Source organism: Hordeum vulgare, chromosome 5H (assembly GCF_904849725.1).
Source record: "Hordeum vulgare subsp. vulgare chromosome 5H, MorexV3_pseudomolecules_assembly, whole genome shotgun sequence".
Classification (NCBI taxonomy): domain Eukaryota; kingdom Viridiplantae; phylum Streptophyta; class Magnoliopsida; order Poales; family Poaceae; genus Hordeum; species Hordeum vulgare.
Genome location: NC_058522.1, coordinates 575,715,002 through 575,740,081, shown reverse-complemented (window position 1 = coordinate 575,740,081; position 25,080 = coordinate 575,715,002). Strand labels below are relative to the sequence as shown.

Genomic DNA, 25,080 nt, shown 5'->3' with positions numbered 1-25,080 from the left:
TTTTAGTGAGGTCACTGGCCTGGTTACAAACTTGGAGAAGAACAATGTCGTGCCTATCCGTTGTGGCGGTATAAACCTCAACGACGTGCTCGTGTGCTTCCCACCATCGCGCTCGGCCTTCCCTATGCGCTATCTTAGCCTTCCCCTATCGGTTCATTGACTTATGAAGATTTACCTACAATACTTAGTGGACAAGGCCGCCGGTAAACTCATGCCTTGGCAGGGACAATTCATCACGACCATCGGCCGCTTGGAGCTGGTAAAATCCGTCCTCACGACATAAGCAACCTTCCATACTACTCATATTAAGCTACCAGAGGGCACGGTCGACACCATTAATAAGATTGAGAGGGCTCTCTATGGGAGGGATCTGATAACATTTCTGGTGGGCAGTGCAAGGTCAGCTGGAAGTTGGTATGCCAACCAAAGGGCCTCGATGGATTGGGTGTTCCTGACCTAAATATGCATGCTCGCACACTGTGGTTGAAATGGCTTTGGTATGAGTGGAATGAGCTAGATCGTGCTTGGGTAGGCATGGGCAACCCACGCGATCCGACGGGTAGTGAGCTTTTCTACGTGGCTTGAACTATCACTGTGGGGGATGGACGCACGGCGAAGTTTTTGCACTCCCCTTGGATGGATGGGAGGAAGAATCCTAAATATATTGCTCCATTTTTGCGATCTATAAGAACAAGAACAAGTCGGTGAGGGAGGCCCTTGTGGACCTTAATTGGATCCATGGTGCAACATATTGAGCAATTTTGCGCATTGTGGGAGAGGACTAGGCAGGTGCGGCTGCATGACAACAGGCTGATGGCATTGTTTGGAACCTCACAACCAATGGAGCTTACCTTTCAGCATCGGCCTACAAGGCGCAATTCCAGGGAACCATGGCCTCCAACATGACGAGGGTAGTTTGGGGGAACTGGGGCCCTCCAGGGTGCAAATTCTTCGTGTGGCTTATCATCATGAATCGGATTTGGACTGCTGATCGGCTTAAGAAGAGAGGATGGCCAAATTGTGACTTATGTCAACATTGCAAGAGGGATCCTGAGACGGCGACACACCTTCTCTTGCATTGCAGGTTCTCCACGCGTGTTTGGAACGCAGTTAAGGGATGGCTCGACGTACCGGAGCTGAATGTCGTTGCCTGGGCTGGGGTGCCAATGGTCTAGTAGTGGTGGGAGATGACAGTCCTTGGGCGAGGGCACATGAGGAAGGTCTCTCCTTATGTTGGTATCTTGGGAGCTATGGAACGAGAGGACTGCAAGGGTGTTCCAAAAGGCCGTTGTGGTAGATCATACCAAGGCCGAGTCAAGAAACTAGGTTCTGGCCGGGGCAAAACATTTGGTATCTCTGATGCCGCGAGAGTAGGCTTTATTCATTTTCATTTGTTGAGGAGTAATGACCCTCTTGTGACCTTGTTACCTTTCTTCTTTACTAATGAGATGAGCCAAAGCCTTTTCCTCTGTTTCAAAAAACAAATACTAACCTTAAATAAAATGCAACTCAATAAAATGATAGATTTTATCTATTTTAAATTGAGGGCTTCACATGATGATTTCTCTTTAAAACCTATAAACATGACCTTCTAGTAATTATACGGAGATAAAATTAAATATTCAAATTAATTTGGAATCACCCAATGCATTTTCAGTTTAAACACAAGCTAACATTGTTATTTTATCTTTGGGATTCATGGTTTATTTCACTATACTAAAGTTTGGAGTCAACATTATAATGCAACTATATTGTCTCTTGTCTCTACCTCGATCTTAGGGCTCATTGGTACCCACAACACAAAATATTAAAACAAGGAGCAGATAGGAGAGAGAGGCTATGCCAAAAGGTGGTGATAGTAAGGTCTTTATGGTAGCACCAACCAAGTCTCTAGGGAGACTATGCAGTCATCAAGCACTCATGAATTGCAATGGTTTATCCTTAATAAACCAGGGTAACACCGTGAGTTGGATGGGGCAAAGGTTGGACAATCAAATCCTCAACGCGGCGGTAGTCACAAGGACACATCTCTCACATGTGTATTTGCAAAATATATTTATCAATGTTTACCAGTGCATTGTGGATCTATATAATTATTATCCCTAGTGTGTGCACACAGCCGCCCATGCAACCTTAGATCTTGCCTATTTTCTTTGCATTTTTATAATCTCTCACATGTGTTGCGATAATTGTCGGTCCTAGAAAATAGAAACTAGGATGATTTGAGATAACCAAGACACGCGTACATTTCCTTGCCAAACTTAGTAGTACATTTTCTGGATGCGATAAATCCTAATGGCTCTAGGGAAGAATGTTATATGTACATCTGAAAATAGATCGAAGGTAAGCATTGGCCACAAACGAACTGCAGGGTACACACGGCAGACAATCCCTATTGCATTAGCACTAACACATGTGCCATATAGTAGAAAGACCAAGGCTAGCCATGACATGTTTTGCGGGTCTCCCGGCTTTGTCAACTGCACCACTATAGTGTTGAAGTGGCTACTTCAACACTACATAAGCATTTCCATGCCAACATGCTATTGATGCACGGAACACAAGTACATCCTCAACAGAAACATGGATGATCACACTTAGTGTAATTTGGAGGGGTACATAAAGGTTTAGCAGTACATAAGCGACTTGATGCGAGCACTATCTTTGCTCTTTTGGTCCATCTCCTTCATCCAAACATTTGACATTGATGCATGTAACACTGGCAGTTGCACATGAAGTATACAGCTAGATGACATTAAGCAGTTATAACTCATAGACCAATCTTCATATATAATAAATCATCACACATTACAGGTAACAAAACTACAAAAGAGATGAAATAACAACATGTAGACATCCACGATGAAAACTTGTACATAAGCCGCAAGTCGCCATTGTTGTGCACGTCAACATTTATTATGTAAAAAATACTATTGATATTTTAGGAAAATTTTATTTTAAGTAGTACATAGGATGCTATATCGATGAAGTTACAAAAGTGATTGGGCCCACCAAGTAATTGTGAGCCACACTGAACTCGGACAAGGACGTATGAGCTGCACCATGGAAGCCGAAATCAATCCACTGACAAATCATTAGCCAGTTACGACTTTGTTATCTCCGGACACGACTTGGTTGCTCCCTGATACAACATTATTGTTCCCAGCTACCCTATTGTTATTGCCGGATACAATATTGTTGCTCCCAGTTACGACATGGTTGGTGTCAACTATGACATTGCTGCTCCCAGAGGTGACTGTGTTATTGCTCCCAGAAACATTGTTGTTGTCCCAGAGACGATAGTGTTGCCACTCCCAGATACAATGTTGCCACTCCCTGATCTGACACTGTTGTTGGTCCCAATAATGGTATTTGGTTGTTGTTGTTGTTGTTGGAGTGTTCTTCTATTGATCTTCACATACAATGGCATATGTTAGTGAAAGCTATATCCAGTGAACGATCGACGGTGGTCAGGCCCTTCAGCTGTGTAAGAACCTACCTCACCAATCAATAAATTATTTGAGTTGAGAGATTGAATTAAGTACCTTCCCGGCGAAGCCCTGCAGCGCTTGGAGGTCGTCAGGGTGGCACGTTGCGTAGGCCACCGGCAGAAGAAACGCCAACAAAAAGGCGAGCAGTAGACAGCATTTCGGCATGGATGCAGCTGTGGTCTGTGGTATGTAGGTGATTGTCAAGTGCTCTTGGCGAAAATTGCTTGGGTGGTGCATCTCATTTTATACTCGTGCATGAGTGTGTGTAACCATCCGTTGCAAGTACTAGTCAGTGTGCGTGCCCCGTGCCAATTCAAACTTAATTTTCATCCATTTCTGTCGACTGAAGAAATTGGACAGGTTCGCCCTAGTCCATCCATGTTTCTCGACTTTTCTTAATATTACAAATGGCTTTCATGGCATTTCTTTTGCACGTACAATAAAAGTATTAGCTTCGAGAACAAACTTTATTATATACGGACAAAATGATCCTCGAGTACATCGTGAAGATGCTGCGTGCATGACTTTTCACATATATATGAGAATTGTCCAACTTGCTGCTTTTACATGATGTTCTGTTTTTAGAGAGAGAGAGCAAAAAAATACTACCTCTAATTATATTAAATTAATGTCACTTATTTGGGGTCGAATGGAGTACATAATAATGAAGGCAACATCCACAGCCCGTCCTCCAAGCAATAGTTGCACAAACTGACACCCAGAGGTGAAAGGTATTGTCATCTAAAACGTCTTATATTAGTTCAGTGGTCTCCATCAACTATCTGAAACCTAAGATAATTTTGGAAAATCTAAAGATGATATATCGGCTTAGTCTTTCGGAGGTGCTCATCGGGGTAGGAGTCTGCCTGTGTGCGTATATATATGAGTGCTTGTGTCTGTTCTATGTTTAAATAAAAAACAAAAATACACTTTTTTAGGGGGACACAGCTAAATAGGTTGCACTCGTGCACACCCTAAAAGTAAATTGCACTTTTGCACTTCTCATTGTCATTTAACTTTCTTTTTGCTGGTACATTGTCATTTAACTATTAGAGTAACTAAAGACACAACAATGACACTAAGCTAGTCCTGCTTAGAGCCAGGTCAACAACAGAAAATTTGGGACTAATTATCGCTTTTTACATGTAAAAGTTAAAAAAAAGGATAAGATAAACTAAGTAATATTAACAGTACAAAAATGAATAGAACAACTAACAGGCGAGCCCAGCGTCGCTCCCGCGAGCGATATTGGCATAAGCCTAACGCCTCCTTCCTCTATCCATTCCACTTGTAAATTAGTCATTTTACGCATAGGTTCGATCAGGATCGACCCAAAATTGACCTCTTTAGTCTATTCAGGTCGGTCTCAGGCCTAAATATTCATTTTTTGGTTGGGCCGGGCTCAGGCTTGGGATTTTCACTTCGGACTTTCTCAAGCCCGGCCCGACCTGGGGTATGATCTGGTTTAGCTGAAGGTCCACTGCCCTTGTTTCGGCGGTTGGGTACTTCTTCATGGTGTGGCTCCAGTCAACTGGGCCAGGATGGCACGTGTGCTCGTGAAAATCGTGCCGACTTCGTTTGTGGTGGAAGATGGTGGCGCCTTTGACGTTGTTTCCTTGTCGAAGCATTGTCGTTGCAGTTTGTGCCGTCTCCCTCGGGCTGGTTCTCGAAAACCTTACATCTGGGTCTCATGTGCTTCATGTGCCTCATGCCAGAGGACAAAGAGGGTTCACTTTGGGGATGCACAGTTGTGCTTCACCACGTGGGAGTAGAAGCACATGTTAGTTTACTTTTGTAGCATATTTCTCGTCAAAATAATTCATCAAAACATATCAACATGTGATCTAATTTAAAGATCTCGATGCAAGGAGCACATCGGTGACAACGTTTTGTGATTTGGACGATTCAAGAGATAAATCATTTTGAAAAAACCAGATCGACAAAAAATCACAAATAAACTCACTGTTTGCTACAAGTGGCGGACATGCGATGTGTCACTTGTCACCATCAAAGGAGACGAGGGTGACATTTGCAAGGGGTACCGCCCCCTTAACTAGTGATTTCAGAGAGACATAAATATTATATTTATTCGACCGAGTATGTAAAAGAAAGCCCGCCATCAATATATATCTCTTTGAGGCCTCTTCGAGTCCAACAATGTAACATCCTAGGATAGTACCCTATTTATAATTGTTTTTTTTAACTTTTGCATCAAGCCATCATGTCGCCATGCTTCAATCCTGAAATTATGTTGGATTAAATCCTCAAAGTATTACAAATACTAACCTTAATTAAAATACAGCTCAACAAAATGATAGACTTTTATCTATTTTAAATTGAGGGGTTCACATGATGCTTTCTCTTTAAAACATATAAACATGACCTTCTAGTAATTATTCCAATTAATTTGGAATCACCAAACACACTTTCGGTTTAAACCCTAGCTAGCATTGTTATTTTATCTTTGGGATTCATGGTTTATTACACTATACTAAAGTTCAGACACTTAATTTTTGGACGGAGGGAGTATTATAGTGCAAATATTATGTCTCTTGTCTCCGCCTTTATCTTAGGTCTCATCGGTACCCGCAACACAAATTATTGGAACAAGGAGAGGTAAAAGGCAGATAGGAGAGAGAACACTAGTGGAAAACGGGCCTTTGGCCGGGACCCTTTAGTCCCGTCCTGCCTCTGGGCCGGGACTAAAGCCCCGGCCGCGTCGCCCCAATTCTCAATTTCTCCCTCGAGGCTTTAGTCCCGGCCCGTAAGGAGCCTTTAGTCCCGGTTCGCGTCCCAAACCGGGACTAAAGGGACACGTGGCCTGCCGTAGTGGTGGCAACCATTGGTATCCCTCTTTAGTCCCGGTTGGTGGCTCAACCCGGGACTAAAGGCCTAACACGTGGCCTGCCGTAGTGGTGGCAACCGTTGGTATCCCTCTTTAGTCCCGGTTGGTGGCTCAACCCGGGACTAAAGGCCCAAACGGTTTGCATCTCGCTTCACAAAACCACAACCGAAGCAGAGTCTGTGTCGCGTCGCCCTTCTTTCTCTGTTCTTCTTCCTCTCTCGCTCTCGCTCTGTTCTTCTCCTCTCTTCTTCCCTTCTCTTCTTCCACTATGCCAACTCGCTTTCACTACAAGAAATCTGTTAATCTATGACAGCCCCTATCCGTCACCGACAGCCCAAAAACTGTCAACGATGGCCATCTGCGACGGTCGACCTGTCCGTCATGTATATCGCGTCATAATTTGTCCATCCCACAAATTATGACGGATTTAGTAGTCCGCCATCGGTGTTGGTCAAATCATGACGGCTCTATACCGTCACCGATCTGGTCCTCGAACCCACCCGGCCCGCCCAGGCCCGGGCCACTATCACAGACTTTTCCGTCACGGATTTATATGATGACTGGCACCAACAACCCTCTAGTTGGATCTGACGTGGTGCCGCCTATGCCCATGTATCCTTCGGCCCAGTAAATTTTGGCCCATTTGTTTTGGTCTAGACTATTTTTTTTTAAATTTGTATGTTAGCCTGTCTCTAGTGGTCCAACAGGCACATCGGCCCACTAAATTTTTGGGCCAGTTGTGTTTTTTTACCTGAACATGTTTCGAGGACTGCTTCATCCGGCCCAAAAGTGTTTTGTTTACCCAACACAGCCCATTTGTAATTTTTACACAGAACAATTCAGCACGGCACATTAAAACAATTCATTATTTGTACAATATTAAGACAGAAAAAAGGCACAGCATACCAAAGCACAAGCCACATTACTAAAGTACTCATTCTGCATAACACATCCAGCATAGCATTCAGCTTACATCTCCAGATCCACTAACCATCAAACATCAAAATGCGACGAGTTTGGATCCAACAGTACGCAGTTTGCACAACAAAAGGTGTCAACATGTTGCCTGGACCATTCTTCTTCAGATTCCTTCAACTTGTTAGTCAAGGTGTCAACACGCGCCTGAAGCTCAACATTCCTCTTCTCAGCTGCCAATTCTGCTTCACGGTTCATAGCATTGGATGTCGCATGGACGTGCTGGATCCCCACATTCTGAAGAAACCTCGGCTTCTTAGTGTGCTTCGCAAGCACTTGAGCTACAGCCTTGGTTGCCATCTCAGTTGTATTACTCGATTCCTGACCATCTTCTGTAGGTTGAGAAGCCTTGTTTTCCATCTCGGTCTAGCAATGCAAGCAACAAACATGGTTATGAGACATCATCAGCAAGTTAACATGCATCAGGAAAGCTAGCATGCATCCTTATTTTGTGAGAACAGAGTCAGATTGAACTTTTTTCTGTGCGAAGTTGAGTCAGATTATTCATCAACAAAGTGGCTAGAAGAAACAATCAACTGTACAAGATGTGATGTGTCATGTCTTTGAACTTTTTATGTCATGATGAACTTTGTTGCATGATTTAAACTATGCTATATCTTGCTTTGATGTTTCAAATATCACCATATTGCTAAAAAAATGAATATGTTGCAAGCGTCGGCTGCTCGTGCACGCTCTAGTTTAACGTGCCTGCTGGAGCAGCTCGCGGGGGCTATATTTTTTGGCGGCCGCTTGAGCCAGCGTTCTCCGACGCGCCGCTCTTTCGACGCTGGAAAGTGTTTTTAGCGCGCGCGGCGGTTGCGCGGCTGTTGGAGATGCTCTTAGGCCTTCCGTGGCACGAGCCAACCCGAAAAGGAAAAAAAATCCCCAATCCGTCCCGATCCGTACGCCGGTGGTTCTCACCGCGGCCTCGTCCAATGGGAGGGTCCTCCTCCCGCGCGTCGTCAGAGAAGCCGCGGTGTCACCCCCATCGTCGCCGAGGAAGCCCACCTCGCCGGAATTTTTATCGAAAAAGACCACTTGTCCAACGAAATTGACGAAAAATACTATCTCTAAAACGAATTGTCAAAACAGACCCCATCTTTGCTGTGGCTATAGACACGCCAGCCGATAAGACGGCAGGATGCGAGGCTAGAGAACAAATCTTTGATGCATGCATGTATCCATCCAATTTTGCATTGCTGTCCGTTTCGATCATCAGTGAAGCGGAGTGATCTGGTCGCATCAGTGGGTTTCCTGGCCTCGACAATATGTGCCCCGGGGGGCTTGGTAGCGACTAGCGACCGGTCACCATGGGCGTTCTCATCCAGTGGCTTGCGGTGGTCGCAGCCGTCAACTGGTGCTGGCTATTGTCCCGGCGAGCCCGTGGCAAGAGCAACCTTTAGATGGCACTGTAGTCACGCAACCAAGCAAATTTATACGCCAGATTGGTACTAATCAGCAGCGCTAGTTACGTTTCCATCTTGGAATTCAAATTTCAGAGTTGCTATACTGTAGTAGCTTGGAGATAACCAAACAATTTAGGCGCTAGAGAAATTATAGTAGCTCTTGTCAACATGTGTGACTATTTTCTGTTTGGGATTTCTGAATTCAGTTATGCTTATGCAGCAGCTAAATATAAATAGTGGATCCTTGATTTATGTTGCAGCAACTGCACGGCGAAGATAGGCTCAGCACGCTGACCGACGATCTTTTACTGTCCATCTTGGGGAGAGTCGGTTCACGTGTGGCCACAAGGACAAGTGTGCTCTCTACACGGTGGAGGCATCTTCCTTGGTCGCTGCCTGAGCTTAGTATTGACGTCAAGGATTACCTACCAGCTGCTCCATCCGCTGACCCTATTGAGGCCAATGATATGGAACAAGCTATGGCGATCTTTAACCAAAGCAACCAGGAGTTTGTTGGATAAACAACAAAGCTAAGAAACAGTTTTGTATGCTCTGTTTCTGAGATAAGAACGTTTTGTGAGGTATGGGATAAATCCCCCCTAACCTCTTTTTTTCAATACATCTAAGATCTAACCCCTCTAACATGATATGTCACCCGGTTCTGCTAATCTTTCATAAACCAGGCTATTTTTCTTAAAATTAATTTGAAGGAAATACAAAGTTTGAGTGTTACAGGAGACTGTCTGCAATCCGTACAGCTGTCATGGGACGAAAATCTGAGAGCGCCATGTATTTGGAAAGGCTGGAGGGTGGCTACCTGATCTGTGGTTGGCGCCCTCGATCATTTGCCAATAACCTCGATCCATGGCTCTCGACTTCACCTCACCAGTGATGCGGTGCTCCCTGCACATGATCAGTGTGGCCTCTCTCGAGTCTACTTAGAAAGGAGAGCGGAGATGACATGCACCATGGAGGCAAGGCGAAAGAAGCCTTGGATAGAGCAGCCGCGCACATGTGAACAATCCATCGTCAGAGGAGGTCCGTGTTTTGATATATGGTTTGATGTGTATGTTCTTTTCCAACCAAAACTCGTGGAAGGTCACACGGTTTCTTGGCGCTGATTTTGTGGTTTTCAATCGGTCTGGGAAGTAATGTGGGTGAGAGGGCGGACGAAACAGGAAACGGTGACAGGCAGGATGACATACAAATGAAAAAAGCATGATGTACAATGGACTGTTGGTTCATATGCTATATTTATGAGATGCTAAATACTTTCTCCGGTCCTTTTTAGTTTGCATATAAGATTTTTCATAACTTTAATTGTCATATTATATAACTTTAGCATTGTAGATGTTCATACTTTTCATATAAATATGGTCAAACTTTATGAAGTTTGACTTTAGACAATTATTATATGTAAAGTAAAAAGACCGGAGGGAGTACAGAATAGCAAGGCGGACCAAGAATGTCACCTCTATTTATTACTACCTCCGTCCCGTAATATAAAGCGTTTTCCACACTAGTGGTCTCAAAAACGCTCTTATATATATTATGGGACTAGTGTCAGAAACACTCTTATATTATGGGACGGAGGGAGTAGTAAGTAGGGGTATAGAATCACATGGGGTTTCTACGTGATGAGTTTAGAGAGAACATCCTTGCAATTCTGTGTCTGGTCCAGGACACAGAAATTACCACGAGATCAAGTTTTTATTTGTGAATAACCAAGAGATCAAGGATAGCGCTGTGTTCGTCATCGGCATCAGGATGCACCACAAGCACAAGGTAAGCACAGGTTTCTAGATAGATAGCACATAACTTAGCACAAATCCGGATAGGTTGCCACAGCAGGGCCAAACTTAAACTACATAGGTTCAGATAAATAGTGCTGTAACAGCAGCACGAAAGGAAACAGTTTGGGGCACCTATAGGGTGCAAGCAAAGGCAACTAGGGAGTAGGACTTGGATCGAGGCATACTTGCATTGGGTGGGTAGAAGAGCAACAGCGGTGTCGGGCGAAGTTGGGGAAGACGCGTCGATCATGGGTCGGCGTTGTGCACCTTGGCTGCAGAAGCAGATGAGTCGGTGGTAGCGCGGTTGTCTGCCATTTCAGCCTCTCGCAGAGCTAAATCTAGGGCGACATTTTGCTCCGTTAGTAGATCACGTGCTCGCATTGATTCTTCAAGAATTGCCGCATGGGAGAGGGCAACAGCTACCTGAAGAGAGTTCCATATATGATCTCATTAGAACAGTTGTACAATGCTAGTTCTTTTAACCAATGTAGAATGCTAGTACACCATGTAGATCAATATAAGTAACTAATTTTTGTGAATTTCAATGCAGGACATTATTTTGTGCATGCATAATAGTTTTTCAAGGAGTTTACATTCTTTTAGAATAGAGAAGGCTTAACGCCCATGTTCATTTAAAAGACAAAAGAGTGCTGGTATAGCAGTTATTCAGAGGATCACATTCTGTTTTGACTCTTTAACATGGCTTTTCGACTGAAAAGCAGAAAAGGAAAAAAAAAACTACAGAGAATGTTGATTTATGTCCCCTCCATTGAAGATGTACACAAGTGTTCTAGACTTGCATATGGTTTCATGCACTACAACAATGAATAGCTAGCTATTTCTTGATGTTTGCAGTTTTCACATATCAATTATCATCGTGCAGTTGTGAACAAACTTTATATTATTGATTATTCCACTTTGGGTAGTTTTTTTTTCTAAAACAAGACAAATGGTGTAAAAAAACCAGGAGAAAGTGTGGTAGAAACCTGATCGGCGATGACCTCGATGAGCTCGAGTTCATGAGCAAGCCATTTCCTTGCACTATCAGATGGGAGTATCAAAACCATAATTCCGTAGCTTTTCGCCGAAAGCTCGGGCTGAAAGTTTGAAAGATGCAGCAGCGGGATTCTTACGGCAGCCACATCGAGTGGAACATGCCGCCCTTGAACAGTGCGGATCCTCGCCAAAGGAGAAGTATGTGGCACTATGATCGCCCGGTTGGTACTGAAGACTTGGTTGACAACAGGGAGATTAATCTGCACAGATGAGCCCGCGGGGGTCGGGTGGCGCAGGGTATGAGTTAGCTCAAGGCTCGAACCGCTCCTCGACGGCATCCACAAAGCACATTCTTCCAGACCCAACGTCCTCCCGAGCCCAACCAGGGTAGTCTTGAGGATGGTGTGACTGTCAAGCGTGCTCCTGATCTCATGGATGAGCATCCTGACATGCCTCCCCGTCTCCTCCTGCGTTCGTACGAGGCCCATCTCCCTGTCGAGCTCGTCGGCCTTCTTCTTAAGGAACAACTCCCTCGTCTTGACACCCAACAAATCAGGTATGATATGGATGAGTGTGAGGGCGGTCGCGCAGGACACGACGGCCGTGGTGACCTTAGCCACCGTCATGATGATGTCGACGGTCTTGGTGTGCATGGTGAAGGTCCAGAGGTTTATGAGGTGAGTGGTCCCGCAGAGGACTATGAAGGCGCTGAACTGGATGAGCACCCATCTGTAGGGGAAGGATGACGACTTCTTGGCGAAGTAGATCAGCTCGAGTGGGATGGAGAAGTAGGCGAGGGCTATGAAGAAGTCTGAGATGTACTGGTACTTAATAAGGAGTTCGTTGGTTAGCTGGAACGACTCGACGATGCAGTGACAACCCTCCATATTTATTTAATCTGCAGGCTGGATGCCTAGCTAGAGTGCCGTTGTTGTCTTCCTGGCTGGCTTTGTCCCTGGAGAATATAAATAGGAGAACAGCCTGAGTGTGAGAATAAGATGCTTGAATTTTTGAGTCATCAAGGAAGTCAGATTCAGTAAGTGAACATGGTAGTATGTGGTAGTTGTCTGAACTGATGCACATTGAGCAGGAGTTGTAAAAAATCTAAGTAGCCAAGTGTGCTAGGGTGAAGCAAACTAGATGTGTAATGAAGCAGTCTAAATAGCTATTCTCAAACTAGATGTAGCATTCCAATTCCAGCAAAAGAGTAGGGCCCTGCTGAACATATCTATAACAAGTAAAATGGCGAGTAAGCCTATATTAGCATGTCAAATATTGCCGGGATCACAGCTGCAGGCTGGTTTTCAGATCTTGGTAAACCATGAGAGAGATCGCTGCCAGACATAAACCATTGCCAGTGGATGCAGCATAGCAAGAGAGACTGTACAGTCTGCAGTAGTAGAGACGAGGCAGAGGAGGAGGTGGCAGTACCTGCTTGTGGGGCGAGCACCAGAGTTGACGTTGGGCGCGGCACGGCGGTGGTGTGGCGAAAGGAGCTCGACCGGAGTATATGGGTTAAAGGGAAGAGGTAGTGGAAGAGGGCGCCGAACCAGAACCAGCCCAGAACAGCTCAGCTGCACACTTCCATTCACTGACAATACACGTATTAGTATCTTCTGCTTATATAGACAAACAAAAAGTGCCTTTCTATACAAATAAACTGCATTTGTAATTATTTCTTCAGCTTATATACAGATAAAGTTTGTTCACAAATAAAGTGCCTTTGCACTTGTTTCTTCATGTTATATACAAATAAAGTGCCTTTACATCTTTTCTTCAGCGTATATACAAATAAAGTGCTTTTCTAATTTTTTTTCAGCTTATGTACAAATAAAGTGCCTTTGCACTTGTTTCTTCATGTTATATACAAATAAATTGCCTTTGTATTTGTTTCTTCAGCATATGTACAAATAAAGTGCTTTTTTTTTTCAGCTTATGTACAAATAAAGTGCCTTTGCACTTGTTTCTTCATGTTATATACAAATAAATTGCCTTTGTATTTGTTTCTTCAGCATATGTACAAATAAAGTGCCTTTGCATTTGTTGTTTCTTCAGGCTATGTACAAATAAAGTGCCTTTGAATTTGTTTCTTCAGCATATGCACAAATAAAGTGTCTTTGTATTTGTTTCTTCAACGTACATATAAATAAAGTGCCTTTGTATATGTTTCTTCAGCGATAAAGTGCATTTATAATTGTTTCATCGGTGTATATATAGGAATAAAGTGCCTTTGTAATTGTTTCGTCGGCATATATATAGCAAGCTTGGTGCTAACTTTCTACGTGCGTATTTGGATCAGGTGCTCTAAAACTCAACAAGTGAAATGTACACAAGGCATCCAGTGTTAGGATCAAGTGCAACCAAACTCAGCAAATGCAAGGGAATATACAAAGCTATGAAGATATAAACAGAACTAGCAATATGCCTATACTAACTACCACTGGAAGTGACACTATGAACATAGAAATGGTAAATATGAAACTGTGGTCAGTAATCAGGGTGGACGTATCTTTTTGGCCCGCTCGGTCTTGCCCGCTCGGTCCTGGCCCGCTAAATAAATTGGACGGTCCAGTCTGCCAAATCAGGCCTGAGAAAATGTCGGTCCGGTCCGGGCTTTAACCGAGCCGACCGAGCGGACCGAAAAGACGTAGTCACCGCCGCCACAGTTCCTCGTCACCGCGGCCAGCGGCAGCCTCGAGGTGAACTGCCATGTCCCCGAGCTTGCCTTCTCCTTCCATCCTCTCCTCTCCGTGCACCGTAGCCTCTTGCCGCCGGTCGCCATCGCTGTTGTGCTTGAACTGCCGCAGATCTGGAGTTCTCGGCCATGGCCTCGACTCGATCCCAACCATGGCCGTCCTTTCTGTTGCTGCACAGGTCACAGGATAACTTGTTGCTGCACAGGATAACTGGACAATCAACTCTACGCGAGGAACAACTCTGATGAACTCTACACGAGGTGTATTTCGGACGTGCCATCCCACGTCCACTCGTAGGCAGCTATGTTTCCGTTCCATGAGCTGAAATCACGCTAAATAAGTGTTATTAAACTTTCAGAAAATTCAGTTCGTCAGGTTGTGCCTCTCCCCGTGATGTTAGGTTGCGTCCATGAGCACACAAGCACGGTGGCCATGGCGAGCTGCACAAGGACGCATGTTACCCATGCATGCATCATCAGAACAGAAGTAATTTGAAACGAATCAAAAACGGCCGCACGATACCCAGCAGTACAGGAGCACGACAGTAAGTGTTAAACTGGTCGTGGTTCAGTTTCATCAGAATCTTTAGTACTTTTAGCAGCGGCAGACCCTGATGAAGAAGCCCACAACAACACTGATTACACGACTAAACAGAAGCAAACTAGGACCTAAACTGCAGCTAACTAGGACCTACCTTCCCCATGACCTACCTAGGTTCGCTGGTCATGCTATCGCATATCTGAATGGTGCACCTTGGCGGCCGTAGGGTGCTCATCTGGTCGGTGTTAAGCACGATGCCACCTTCGCTCTCACCATCCTCAAAGCACTACAAAAATTCTTCAAAAAGATGTATAAGGTGCAGCGCCATTTCCTCTAGGCACACGATAAGGAGCTTGCACGTGGCAGCTGCAAGGTTGAGTGGAGAAATGACTAATCGCCCGCAACCATCAATAGTGGGCTAGGGATCCAGAACCGCAAGCAATTTGGCCGTCAATGGTGTTTCTATTCAAAAATTCAGATTGCCTGGGTCATAATAATCTCAATGAATTGTGCAAAAAGCTAACAACCAATGTCCATAAACGAACAGTAATGATTCCTGATGGATCTAAAGAGTAGTAAGTGCTAAAGAGAGATTTGTTGAAGGAGCAAAAGGACATTCTGTTGTGCGAAGAAGGATCAGAGGTCAAATCAAAGAAGCCTAGACGGGCAGCGGAGGCATCACACGGAGGCAGCAGAGCCCCATGGAGGAGGACGCGGCGCAAGGAAGCGGCACCGGAGCCCTGTATATTGGGCAGTATGCTCCTGTCGAGACAATGTCCAAAATACACTGGCAGGTTCCCAGGGTTAAATCCATACGTGGGTTTCTGACCCAAGGGAAAGGGCAGGGATCCCAAGCAAACAAATAAGCCCTTATTCGGAATGCCGACTTGGTGCATATCTTGGTAAAGACATGTCTCATTGAAAATCTTCTTCACATTTTCAATAGTATCTGAGCTCTCAACCTAGCGTCACAATATTGCCACATGGAGTCTTGACTCTAAAATTAATATGCATACCTTGGAGGATGCAAATAAGTGTGGATTTCTCTAGAATAATGTTGTCCTTCATGGTGCTGACACTGTAGATCATATCTGATCTATCGACCTCGAGAGTGATTGACAAAGATTTAAGACGATTGGTCACTCCCTCTGTTGAATGAGCAACACCAAAAGAAAGCATTTTGGACGATTTGCTATAGTTACAGACTTACAGCCACCAAATGGTAAATAAAAAGACTAACAATTTCAACAGGTATTAGAATGAAAAGCAGAAATCTACACTTTGGCAGCAACAAATTGACAGATTCTACATGGATAATAGTTGGTGTTGGTAAAACATCTTGTGCACATCATAACGGCTAGGAACGTATACAGTCCATGTAGTAAGAATGAATGACCAGTATAAACATCAGGATTATTTTTGTGTTATACTGTGACTCCTTCAGACACACAGAACAACTTTTTGAGAAGAACCAAGGATCTAACACAAATTCTAATTTTAAAGACGAATGAGGCAATGTTAGCTCCTTGGGCACTTGAAGGCCAGTGTTTTAAAAATATAGAAACTGGTAACTAAAAAATTCAAAACTTCCAAAAAAAATCTATAGCACACATGGACGTGTTTTGCATACATATAGAATTTTTAATAAATCATTTTTTGATTTGTATGCTACGAAAACAAGCATGTGGTTTCAAATAAGCAAAAAATTATTATTTAGAGAGAAAAATAAGTGTATTTTTTTTATACACCATGGGTGAGCAAATGTATCGATCAAAAGCTGTACTAAGTCTCAACTAACTAAGGACCTATTTTGTTTTTCCAGATAAAGAAACATCAGTCAAGAATCATGGATCTTTAGTTATGAATGAGATCAGCCACACATATAATGCGGCCCCCTCCAGATTAATCAATTAATCTACAGATGGTAAGTACACAAACTTAATTACTAATTAATAAATGCATTCTAAGAGCACCCATGTTATTTATGCACTTCATGAATTCCACGAAATATTGGAGAACAACAGCCGTAATATGAATTAGAATATCTTGGAATGTACAATCACCAACAGCGATGTATTTATTATTGAAATATTGTCGCATAAGTTCACCAATGTATCAATATTTGCAATTAGATCAGCCATCGGCAAGAAAACAAGTATGCGGCAAAGTTAAGTACTGAATAATAGCAGGATTCCAGGTGATACAAACATAGATGGCTGATCACAACCATGATTTTCATGCAGAAGGCTGATGCATCGATGAGTGTGTCAACAAAGTTGGATCCACTAGGATGAAGAACATAAATTAGGCTGTGCAAAAGAAAAAGAAAAACAGCATAAGAGGATTATCACAACTTACATTTACTGGATTCTTAAAATGATAGCATTACAAATTTGTTTAGCAGCAAACTAAACCAGCAAAATCCACTAGAACATATGAGTTGAGTAACAAGGTGGATCATGTGACCAGGATACACTGATTAAAATCCACAATGGGCATACCATAAATGGCATATTCATGGTCAGCTCATCAAGGTGAGGAAACGAGGAAATAATCAAAAACACCATCATTCAGGAAGTATGGGAGAACATACAAATAGAGATCAAGATCCCCAATATATTAATCAAAGCACTGTGCAAAGCCATTAATGACTTGAGCCTGAGCTGCCTTATAGGCACTGGGGTCAATTGACCCCAATGAAATCTGAAAATCATTCACTAATTTAGTACTAATCATTAACATTTATAAAAGGATGACCCCAGTGCCATGTACATGACCCCATTAAACTTTTATCCTAGCTTCGTCCCTGGCCAGGCTGCACCATTCACGGCTTAGCTATGATTTCATCTTTTTGATTGAATTGTCAAGCTATACAATCAAAACTTTGTTGTTAATAACCTGCATCTGGAACAGTGGAAGTAGTTCAAATGAACTTCCTTGAGAACAAAACATTTAGAGACTCACATTATTTAATTGTCATCACTCTTATATGCATAGCTGAAAGTTTAAAGGGGGTCCATATATAGCACCGGCCCTCATTCATGATAGCGAAGAAACTATACCGCAGATATTTTAATTTCCTACAACGAGTGTAAAGGATCTGATGCATGAAGGATCCTGTGTGCCGTTTGATGACCAACATCTGTGGTGTGGAGCAGCTGCACAGTTATAAAAGTGGTGTTTCTATACCATCACATGATTCATGGTTATAACTTGTAAGAGAGACAGAATCATAAGTTAAAAAACAATGGCCAACAATACCTTTGAGTGTGTCCAATATTGTTGATGACAACGGATAATCCCTGAAGGACATTATCTTGGCATTTAGCTCTGACTTCTTAAATGAAGTCCTCAGTTTTAGGACCTTACAGTGCACCACCTGGAAAAACGTAATAAGAATCATCAAGACTTGAAATATGTTTACTTACATAGGGAAGAACATAACAAGGATTATTAAGATTTGAAATATGTATACATCTGTACGAAACATTTTTCCTACAACCAGGTGTAGCTACTCCCACATGCCAACTATTACAACATAGAGCCCATCGTGGGGTACGCGGACATGGTACAAAGTATGTAAGTAAAACCACCTAGGTAGTATATTGCTACTATCTTTTAGGTGGCATGCATTCTTTTGGACATACTCCATTCTATGTTCAAACATATATAGAAAACTGATCTTACAAACCAGTGCATTTACACCCATGTCTCATATACAAATAGGTGATCTCACATACTAGCGCTACCAACTCCCTAAGTCATGAGATTCGGCATGTGCGAGTAACTAAACCGGTGTACGAAAAAGGGTTACAAGGTGAACTGGACATGCTGAGTATATGACGCACAAGAAAGTAATACATAACTGTCAACTACACGTCTAGGATACCCATGTCTGCCCACACACACTCAAACATCATCAAGCAACCAAAAGACAAAAAGGCTGATCTTGTCCTCCAACTGATTTGTTTCAGAGAAAGGGATATGTGCAAGTTTTTTTTACTTGCTCATTGTCAAGGGGGCATAGCAGCTTTAACAGAGGATCATGCATTGAATCTCCTGCTTGTTAAGAGCTAAGCTAATAAAAGCAGAGTTACCCTTCTTTATAGCAGTGTCAGTCATGGCCTAGTATTCCATGTTTTTCTTTTTTTTTCTTTTTTTTTCACCCCATAACCACTCAAAGTGACTGCATCTGCAGCACAAATAAAACCACAAAAAGCTAGACGTAGCCTGACATCCATATGGAAGAACAGGTCACAGTGCGTATTTGACCTTTCCAAGTAAACAACATAAACTACAAATTAGTCACTTGCAGCTAACAGCAGAGGAAAATACATGAATACGGCAAAATTGGAGAAGCAAAAGCAAGGCGTAACGGGTTATATGATGGCAAAATAAACTAGATACAACAATTATTGTTTTCAGACAAATTTTTGAAGATTCAGTCATGAATAGGTAAATTTGATTCACCATTTGGAGTCATAAAAGGGCATGTAATAAAACCAGATTCAATTTCATCATTAGAATGAGAAACATTTGACTACCTACGGACCGCAATTTTGTACAAAGTTCAAACTATTATACATGTAGGTCTTGCCCAGGAAGAGGTTAATACATATAGAAATTATATAGGATCCAAATAGTACGATAACCAAGTACTAATCTATCACACACAGGTTTGGCATGATCAATTCAATAATATATATTCAAATTCTCATAAATATTAATATTGATATGGCTACATTCATCTAGTGCTCTTCCCATCAAGATGAACTCCTAGTTATTAGTGTTATCAACTAGGAAGAGCCAAGTATTGGCAAGCTAAGTATTTTGGTAATATGATGTATTTACCAAAGTTGCATAGGCTACTGTTACTCATATTAAAAGCAAATGAGTTAAAAATGCTTATTCAAAGTCGGGATATAACGACAAAGCGAAAATATGCCAAGTGACCACTGTTAACCGGTTAAAAGTAACTTGCCACATAAAAAAGGTTAAAATCAACTGGGGTAAAATGTCCATTCACAAAGCAGTCGTAGACAGAGGCTACAATGCTGTAGGACCATCCACCTGTCAAAATTAAATACTTGAACATGTCACTGCTCCTCTTGCAGGCTAAAATAGTAAAATTACAGAATATACTCAGAAATGCGATGTACTAGCCCAATCCACATGTCCAAATTGCTAGCTAATCACTTGATGTATGTCCGATCCTCTTACAGACTACACTAGAAAAGTATCAACAACTTGGCAAACTAAAATCAGACCCGTTGGTTAGTCGCAAACATGGATTTGGCATGCAGGTAAGCAGTAAATCGCGCATCTGGGTTAGATGAAGAACGATCAAAACAGGAGAGTATTACCATCTGGAGATCCCAGCCCTCTCTGTCAGAATCTTCCCGATCTCCGTGCTGACAGCCTGCCATTAAATGAAGGATAAGATGGTAACATAGTCTAAGAACTAAGACCGGTTATTATCTACTATAGCATGAAGAACATGTACACATGGCAAGCATGATGAAGTTGTACCTCTCTATGTGATTAGCTGGCTGGAATTATATTGGGGAACCACAGATTTGAGTGTTTCATGAATGATTGAAGGCAACACTCTCATTAGTTCTCCCCGCGACTAGTCGATGAGTCGTAACTGAAAGTCGACTCAACATGTCGACTTGAATCGTTGGCTGAGTCGAGCGACTAGTCTCGACAAGTCCAAGTTTTTGAGTCGAACGACTAAAAGCTGGCCCTGCCTGTCATTTTTTTTTCTATTTGCTTGACTAGCCCCCCCCCCCCCCTCCCAGCCCAAACCTATCCTGCCCCTTGGCCGCAGCCCCACAATCCTGCCGGCCAGCGCTGCCGCAAGCTGGTTGCTGCTCCTCCCCTGGTTGCTGGCTTGCTGCTGCTGCTCCCCTGTACCTATTGCTTAACTCATGTCGACTAGTCGACCATAAGTCTAGACTAGTAACAACTAGTCAAGAGTCACTACCCAGAACGACAGTCGACTCGAAAACATTGGTTCTCCCCCAAGGTCATGTACATAGTTCGTAGTCTCTCTGGCATGGGTTGTGTAAGAACACGAAGACCGATTCTCGCCTGCCCAAATTATCAAGACGTGTCAAATATATGCAAGGAGCTGCAGTGGAATGGCTACTTTTGAAATGAAAATAAGTGCATGACCACTAATAAATTCACATAGTCAGAATGATGTAACTTGTTCACCATCAGCTAATCATCTTAAATCGTCATGGCAACATATAATGATGAAGCAAAATAATAACTTATGACTGCTGTCAACAGATTCGAAGCACATGAGCTGAAATACTTATTCACAGGCAATATATGATGGTGACCACAGCTAATAGATTAAAAGCAAATGAGCTAAAATGCATATTAACACACCAGTTGACACTAGACGGTCCATAGGCTACAATGTTGTAGGATTTCATAGATCAACTGACATGCGTTGCACTAAATTCCAAAAGAGTAAACAAAAATTGACTGCACTGATGCAACATATGCCATAACAGCTGTTCACATGGTAACTGGACACTGATAAATGATAATGGCAAACACGTTACATGTACCAGACCACACCCACCTATCCAAACTGGTATACACTTCAGAAAGGTCCAACCCTCTTGTGCAGGCTACAGTTACAGAATGTGCTCCGAAATGACAATGCCAAAACCCTTTTCATGTACCAGATTCCACGGAATATGCTCAGATGTGTCCACGATGGCCTGACCAATGAGCTCTGAACTCTTTGCCTCCCTCTGTTCAGATACAGAAAGAAGGATCAATGTCAGGATCAGGTGGTCTGAAACTCAACTAGTGAAATGTACCAAGACAACCAGTCTTAGGCTCATCCGCCAAGGTGCTGCCAAAGTCAGCAAATGTAGAAATATATTAAGACATAAACAACACTAGCAATATGCCTATACTGACTACCACTGGAAGTGACTATTAACATAGAAAATCTCAAGTCTGAAACTACGGTCAGTAGTATAAACATACCACTGGAATTGTGAAACTATATTCAGTCGTATAAACGTACCACTCGAAGTCTGAAATTATGTTTAGCCATACAAGCATACCACTGGAAGTCTGAAACTATGTTCAGTCATACAAACGTACCACTGAAAGTCTAAAACTAAACTATGGACATAGCAATCATCAATCACATCAAATGTAAAAAATTACTAGAGTCAGGCTCTAGTGCTCCTGTTTTGCTTACTTGTGCCCTGATAATTAATCTTTTCTTGTCTTGCTCAGCCTTCTCAACAATGAACTTGGCACGCTCAGCTTCCTGCGTACAACCTGTTTGGCTTCAATGGGATGAGTGAACTCTGTACCAAAGCTGAGACTAGTAATGGACAATCATCCACAGTAATATTGAAATCCTTCGCCTTTGTCAAAAGCTTCCTGATCTTCCTGCTCACAGCCTGCCATTACATAAAGGATAAGTCAGTAACATATTCCAAGCAAGACCAGCTATTATCTGCTATAGCATGGAAAACATGTACATACACTAAACATGTTGAAGCTATATTCCAAGCAAGAATCTTCCTGTACGTCTCTCTATGTGATTAGCTGACTGGCATTGTATCGGGAAAACACAGCTTTGAGTGTTTCATGAATGATTGAAGGCAACACTCTCTCATTGTAGCTCTCCCCCAGAGGGTCCTGTACATAGTTGATAGTCTCTCTGGCATGGGTCATGTAAGAACACGAAGACCAATTCTCACCTGCCCAAATTATTAAGTGGTGTCAAATACTCCATCAGTCCCAAAATAAGTGTCGCTGATTTAGTACTAATTAGTCCAAATTTAGTACTAAATCAGCAACACTTATTTCGGACAGTGGAAGTATATGCTTAGAGCTGAGTGTAAATGCTACTTCAGAAATGAAAAGAAGCGAATCACAACAAACAAATTCACATAGTCAGCATTAAATAACTTGTTCAGCATCAGCTATTTGTCGTAGATGGTCTAAATATATGATCATGAAGGGAGAAAAATTGTGACTACTGTTGATCGCTTTAAGAAAAAATGAGTTGAAATGATTATTCACAGGCAATATATAATGGTGACCACTGCAGATAGATTAAAAGCAAATGAGCTAAAATGCATATTCACAGAGCAGTAGACACTAGACAGTGCATATAAAGATTACAATGCAGTAGGAATTCATATATCAACAGACATGGGTTTCATCAAAATCCAAATGAGTCGACGAAAATTGACTCTATGGATACCATGTATGCCATAATAGCTGTTGTTACTGCAACTGGACACTCAGAAATGATAGTGGCAAACACCTTACAAGTACCAGATTCCACCCACCTATCCCAGTACCAGATTCCACCCACCTTACAAGCACAGCGCCATGCCCAAGGGCGACCGAACATCAAGGCCGGAATCGGACAAATCGGGGCCGTCGCCCGCCTCCGAGGAGCGAGATTGAGCGGCGATTGGTTACCTTGCCCTCGACCCCCTCGAGGCGGTCGAAGACGATGGCCCGGTGGCCGCCCTCGACGTCGCAGGCGGCGTTGGTGCCGAGGAAGAGCGCGGCGCCGCTCCGCCGCCCAGATTGACCGGCGGTATCGACCCCGCCGGCGCGCTCGCCCGCCGGAGGCTGGGGTTTAGCTAGGGTTCTCGGTTGATTTGGGGGAGAAATTGAAGGGACCAATGACCCACCCAAGGAGACGAGGCGGAGAAAGGAAATAAAGAAGCGGAGCAGCGGATGGTTAGCTGGCGCCTAATCAAGATCCAACGGCTGGGAAAGTTTACCGATTTCCCAAGAAGAAGCCACAAGCGTCGGATGGCGATTAGCTGTCCAAAGCTCTATATAAGCCCACCACCGTCCCCACTTGTCTCTAGTCTCCATCCCCCACGCTCACACCGCTCCCTCCCATCGCTCTCACCAAACACGCCACCTCTCCCTCCCTACGCGCGACTCCGACCCGGCGACGAGACGAGGCGCAGGCGGCGGCGATGGGGGCCCGCGGGAAGAGCGGCAAGGCTCACAGGAAGGGCTACCTCGCCAAGAAGACCATGAAGGGCAACGTCGTGATGTGCGGCTACGACTCCGACCTGGAGGCCGAGGCCCGCCACCTCGCGGCCGAGGCGGAGCTCCTCGCCCTCGAGATGGCAGCGGATGAGGCGGCTGCTGCGGAGGCGGCGCAGGAGGCGGCTGCTGCGGCTGCTGCGGAGGCGGCGCAGGCGGCACAGGCGGCTGCTGCGGAGGCGGCTGCTGCGGCTGCTGCGGCTGCTGCGGAGGCGGCGCAGGAGGCGGCGCAGGCGACTGCTGCGGAGGCGGCGCAGGAGGCAGCGCAGGCGGCGGCTGCGGAGGCGGCGGCGGAGGCGGCTCAGGCGACTGCTTCGGAGGAAGACGGCGGGGTGGCCGTCGAGGTGGCGGGCGGCGCGGCAGCGTCTGGAATCTGAAGACGGTAAATTCCGTTCCAAGAGTGTCGCATACCCTGAAGGATCGAAATGAGACGAGTAACTTTTAGTTTTCGTTCGGAGATGGAGGTTTTGGTAGTAGTCCTAGTCTGTCTCTGTATGTGAATGAGTGAGTGGTGATTCAGGAGTCGATCGGAGGTCGACATTTGGAAATGTTACCGAATTTTAGTGTCCATGTCAACAACTAGTTATGATGAGATGATGATGTGATGGCGCTTAGTGGTGATTTTGGTGTTCGCTTGGAACTGCAATTTCTTGTCCCCAAATTTCTTGGCTGATTTTGGTGATTTTGGTGAGATGATGATGAATGTTTATTGTCCCCAAATTTCTTGGCTGATCTGCAATTGCTTTGTATAAATTCTTTGGCACTTGATTAATGTTTATTGCCCCCAACGTCATACTGACAATATTGCATTCTTGGCTGATCTGCAATTGCTTTGTATGAACTGTCAGCCCCATTGTCATTCTGGGAGACTTTAATTTGAGCAGCCCCCCTTCCGTGGCAGATACTAAAAACAACAGCAACATTCATAGACGGCTGCTCAATGCTTTCCGTAATTTCATCCATGTCCTGTAGGCTGTAGCTCAAAGAGATGTGCATGCATGGCCATAGGTACATAATATACAGAGCAATGAACAATTTAATAGCACTTTGGTCAGATTAGAGAGAGTGTTATATAACCTTCAGCTTGGTGAAATATTCCCTAATGCCATCCTTCATGGGCTATCTTCCTCGGCGTCTGATCACTGCCCTTGTCCCACCTATCTGGGTATGCCCTTGTCGCACAAGAAAGCTCAAGTGGCAGGATTTCCAGGCAATAATTGACAAGATCATGAAGAAAATTGCTAGGCGGAAGGCCAAATGCATATCCATGCA

The 25,080-nt window shown here is 43.7% G+C and overlaps 1 protein-coding gene, 1 long non-coding RNA gene and 1 pseudogene across 6 annotated transcripts; all 3 read right to left on the bottom strand.

The window, feature by feature from the left end:
* Positions 1-2,780: 2,780 nt before the first annotated feature.
* Positions 2,781-7,671, bottom strand: LOC123397388 (annotated as a pseudogene).
* LOC123395010 (probable ethylene response sensor 1) lies at positions 7,259-13,114 on the bottom strand. Of its 2 annotated transcripts, XR_006609644.1 has the most exons (4): positions 12,938-13,114; positions 11,497-12,461; positions 10,696-10,933; positions 7,259-7,677 (listed from the first exon to the last, which is right to left on the bottom strand). XR_006609644.1 is itself a non-coding variant. In XM_045089918.1 (3 exons), exons 2-3 carry the CDS (start codon positions 12,391-12,393, stop codon positions 10,757-10,759), a joined length of 1,074 nt encoding a protein of 357 aa, XP_044945853.1. In that variant the 5' UTR covers positions 12,394-12,461; positions 12,938-13,114; the 3' UTR covers positions 10,431-10,756. The 2 variants fall into 2 exon arrangements, 1 of the variants encoding a protein (XP_044945853.1); XM_045089918.1 differs by lacking the exon at positions 7,259-7,677 and having other exon boundaries at positions 10,431-10,933.
* Positions 13,115-16,791: 3,677 nt separating this feature from the next.
* On the bottom strand, positions 16,792-23,424 carry LOC123395009. Of its 4 annotated transcripts, none has more exons than XR_006609642.1 (8): positions 23,111-23,424; positions 22,270-22,487; positions 21,977-22,184; positions 21,341-21,515; positions 20,272-20,835; positions 20,106-20,161; positions 18,004-18,121; positions 16,792-17,900 (listed from the first exon to the last, which is right to left on the bottom strand). It is a non-coding gene; the product is annotated as an uncharacterized LOC123395009 (long non-coding RNA). The 4 variants fall into 4 exon arrangements; XR_006609641.1 differs by having other exon boundaries at positions 16,792-17,610; positions 17,707-17,900; positions 22,270-23,423; XR_006609643.1 differs by having other exon boundaries at positions 16,792-17,051; positions 17,805-17,900; positions 22,270-23,422.
* Positions 23,425-25,080: the final 1,656 nt, after the last annotated feature.